A 4,028-nucleotide genomic window follows, 5' to 3' on the forward strand; every position below is an offset into this window, starting at 1 on the left:
ACAATTATTTTTTACGAGTAAACCGTAATTATGATAAACCCCGTTAAGGCTGTAGACCAGCCTTAGCAGTTCGCGAAGTACAATTGAACATTTTTTTACTAGTACCTTTAAATTCACAGCCTAACTGAATCTACATCTGCACAAGGTCTGTTGCGCTTGACAAGACTAGAACGAGCTACCCTACCACGAGGCCCAATTAACAACAATCGGTCCAATTGGCTTAGAGCCGGTCCTCTAACCGCAAAGAAGTTCACAAAAAGATACATTCAAACGCCAAACCTCTCCCTTGATTATACCTAGAATTATACACATTTACGAGAAATTTTTAATTAGAGTCAAAGCAAAGTTAGATTTGTAAAATGGCACAATGTACGTGGCAGGAAGGTAACGCCGTCAGCCCAAGGAATCATTAATCTAATACACGTACGAGGATGCAAAACAGCGTTCGTGGAAAAGCAGTTCACTTCTCTGTGGAGTGTTTTCCTTGTTGGACGCGGCAAGAAAGAAGAAACGTCCTACGAAAAAGAAGGAAGCAGGAGTGAAATCGTCGAACCAGCCGCGCATGGCCGTTCGCGCGAATAATAAACATTCTCTGGCGCACTTGCGAAACGTGTGCTCGTTGAACGAGACAAAGGGGGGAAAGAAAGGTGAGCGGGTGCGAAATGAGCAATTCGGGGGCTCGTCGTGTGTCCCCGCGACGCACCGCGATTCTATTCTGCACGTCGCCACGACCAGACTAAGCGAGGAAGAGTCAGCAGGAAGAGAAAACGCGGAGAGACGAAGAAAGAGTAAGTAAGTCGGTTAGTTACGGTAGGAGGCGTAGGAGGGTTGAAGCTGCATGACGCTTGGGGAGTGCAGCGATACCATGACGTATCGACCGAGAGCGCCACGCGGACTGACGTCATGATCACGGCCTCAGTCAGACCGCGAGCACGTGAACAGCACGCCGGTGATCACGCGGTCGTTGGCTGACAGGGTCGTTGCGATTGGCCGACCACGGCGAGCCCCTCGACGGGATTGGAGGAAGTGGTGCGCGCCGCATGATCACGCACACAACGGCTACGGCGTGTCGAGCCAGCCGACCTGAGAAAGCTTCATTGCGTTACCAGACGTTCAACGGTTACGTCCCCTTTGCGGCTTTTTTCGCACGCCAATACCGTATACGCAAGACCGAGTTTTCCCGTCGCCGGACGAGCCTCTTTAACGTACCATCGACTCGCGATACGTTTTTTCCAAAAAATGGATACGAATCAATCGCCGCTCTCACCACCTGCCTCACCCCAATTCAAACACGTAAGTGTATGCCGAATTAAAAGTACCGCCGCCGTAGACCGACCAGCAGCCCGCGAAATACGAATCCAGCTGGGAACAACGACCAGCCCTGTTCCACTTCTTCTTTAATTCTTCTTTAATTTTGATAGCTTTACCGTTTCTATCGAGTTGTTTGTTTTCTTTCGTCTTCCGACCTTTTGTTTCGTAGACACTTTTACTGACTTTAATCGAGTATGTTGGATTTTTCACGCCCATTTGTTTACACGTTTACGCGATCTTCTGAAAATTTCCGTGTATGAATATTAAATATATGGTGTATTTAAGTATTTTCTAATGAAAATTGTTTTCTTTCTAACAGAACGAGCCGCTTCAGTCGTCGTTCAGCGTCGCGGCACTTTTGGGTGACAAGCTACTGCAAGAAACAAAGAACATCGAGATAAACACGAAAAAAGATGACGATGGAAATGCATGGCCTGGTTTACCCCCAACGCCTCAGCCATCCGATTCGGAGGAAGATGAGCCCCTTCGAAAAATGCGATGCGTGGAGCAATGCGAATTGGCGAAGGTAAATACCGTCTCGTCGATAGATTGCTTTCTGCGCATCTTAAATACAGAACCCTATCTCCTTTTGATTTTTTTCTCTGCGGGCGATCGACTAGCCACTCCAATGTGCGTTTGCGCACGCGTCGTAGAGTTGTTTTGCAAGATGACCCCGTTTGCAACGTGCATTCACTCTTACACCATTTTCGTCGCTTATCCTTCGAGCGATGCTTGATACCTTCCGACGGTACCAGTCGTTAACTGCGTGACTCGTACATGATCGCGAGTAGATGGCATTCAAGTTATCGATAACGATACATTTTCATGCGTTTTCGCTCTTTTGACTTGCTGCACTCCGGTGAAGCCCCTTCGGCGACATACTACGTATCCTGCCAATTAAAAATTTAATTTTCAACATACTTGCACATTTTCACACAAAAAAAAACATTTTTCATTTTCCAGATACGATATCGTTAAATTTACAGTTACCAATTTCTCGTACATTAAAATAAATTCTCCATTAACACCTTCCCCTTGGTTTGATTGCATGTGAAATACCTATCCTAAATTGTTGAAAGCATACATTTCAAAAAGTGGCTGTAAAATGAAAGTTAAAAATTGTATTCTTCTTACGTTAGTTACTTTTGGATGGTACACGTGTGAAATGCCTATCCTAAATTGTTCGAAGCATACATTCCAAAAAGTGGCTGCAAAACAAAAGTTAAAAATTGTATTTTTCTTATGTTAGTTACTTTTGGATGGTACACCGCCTCCGAGTCCAGAGCCTGCTCGCGCGTCGGTGATAATGCGTGCCAATCGAGACGGAACCTACAGCCCAGCCATCTTATCGCCAAAGACTACCACCACGACCTCGCAACCGACTCCACGTGAGCCACCAGTCTCCAGCCCGCAGTCGGAACCAACCACGCGCCGAAGCACCACGGAGCCGGAGAATGTTCTGAAGAGTTTGAAATTCAAAATGAGCCTGCGAAAAGAAGAGATCATCGTGAATAATAAAAACACGGATCGCGAGATAACACAGCCGAAATTACATCCATTGGCACCGAAACCAGCCCCGATTATGGTAACTGGACTTCTTGGTTCTTCCTTGGTCCTACCGCGAACACCTCTTCTGTTAGTAACCGCGCCTACAGCTACCACCACGACCAGTCTCTCCACGCAAGAATCTGTCGCGCGACGTCGCGTCTATGAATGCGAGCATCCAGGTTGTGGCAAGAATTATTTTAAGTCGTCACATTTGAAAGCACACACGCGAACCCACACGGGAGAACGGCCCTTTTCGTGCCCGTACGAAGACTGCAACAGACGGTTCTCAAGAAGCGATGAATTGTCGCGCCATAAACGTACCCACACCGGCGAGAAGAAGTTCGCTTGTAACGTCTGCCAAAGAAGATTCATGAGAAGCGATCACTTGGCGAAACACGTGAAAAGACACGCCAGAGACAGGTCTTCGTCCGTTGTTGCGAACGGGATTCAATCTTCTGTTACACAAATGGCATCCGCCCCCTTAAGGGTGAGCTTGCTCCCTGTTATAGCGCCACGGATAACTCAGCCGACTCATCAAATCATACCACCGCAATTGGCGGCTTGAGCACCACTAGCATAGTGATCTAGTGTCACGTGATAGGCTTGAACCGTATCTAACGTTGCGAACCGAGCTTCAACCCGTCGCAGGATTGAGAACTATTCCACCGTCGTCAAAAAAATTGACAGAATTCATTGGCTCTCGATGGATAAATCGAAAGACGAATTTGCACGGGCGCGTAGACGATTGTTCTCCTCGATTCCGTGGAAACTAACTGGGATATTTTCATGTGTTCTCGATCGCATTGTAAATATGGATTAACGCGACGGAAGGGATCAGGAGGAATTACAAAACGAGTGAGCTTCCCGCTTGCCACTTCTACGTGTATCGCATTCGTGATTGTGCAAAACGAGCTAACACGAAGCGTGATCACGAGGAAGGGACCCTAAAGGCACGAGGAGCGGTGATAAGTCATAAAAAAACAACCGAGGCTTTTTTGCCGTCCGTGAACCAAGTACCTAAGTGTGTCTGTGATCTGTGATGCATAAGCGCGTTGACCGAGAAAGAGTATTTATTAAAAATTCAATGACAGTTTTTATGAGCTAAGTACGTAACGGCTATGCAAAAAAAAAAAAAGAAAAAAAAACAAGAAACGCTAAAGTTACGCTGT

The 4,028-nt window shown here is 46.6% G+C and overlaps 1 protein-coding gene across 1 annotated transcript; it reads left to right on the forward strand.

Annotated features, from left to right (window-relative positions):
- Positions 1–385: 385 nt before the first annotated feature.
- LOC128893414 (Krueppel-like factor 10) lies at positions 386–3,976 on the forward strand. Its single transcript, XM_054154324.1, has 3 exons — positions 386–1,293; positions 1,631–1,837; positions 2,561–3,976. Exons 1-3 carry the CDS (start codon positions 1,240–1,242, stop codon positions 3,422–3,424), a joined length of 1,125 nt encoding a protein of 374 aa, XP_054010299.1. The 5' UTR covers positions 386–1,239; the 3' UTR covers positions 3,425–3,976.
- The last annotated feature ends 52 nt before the right edge of the window (positions 3,977–4,028 follow it).

The sequence above is a fragment of the Hylaeus anthracinus genome, unplaced genomic scaffold (genome assembly GCF_026225885.1).
Source record: "Hylaeus anthracinus isolate JK02 unplaced genomic scaffold, UHH_iyHylAnth1.0_haploid 27457, whole genome shotgun sequence".
Taxonomy (NCBI): domain Eukaryota; kingdom Metazoa; phylum Arthropoda; class Insecta; order Hymenoptera; family Colletidae; genus Hylaeus; species Hylaeus anthracinus.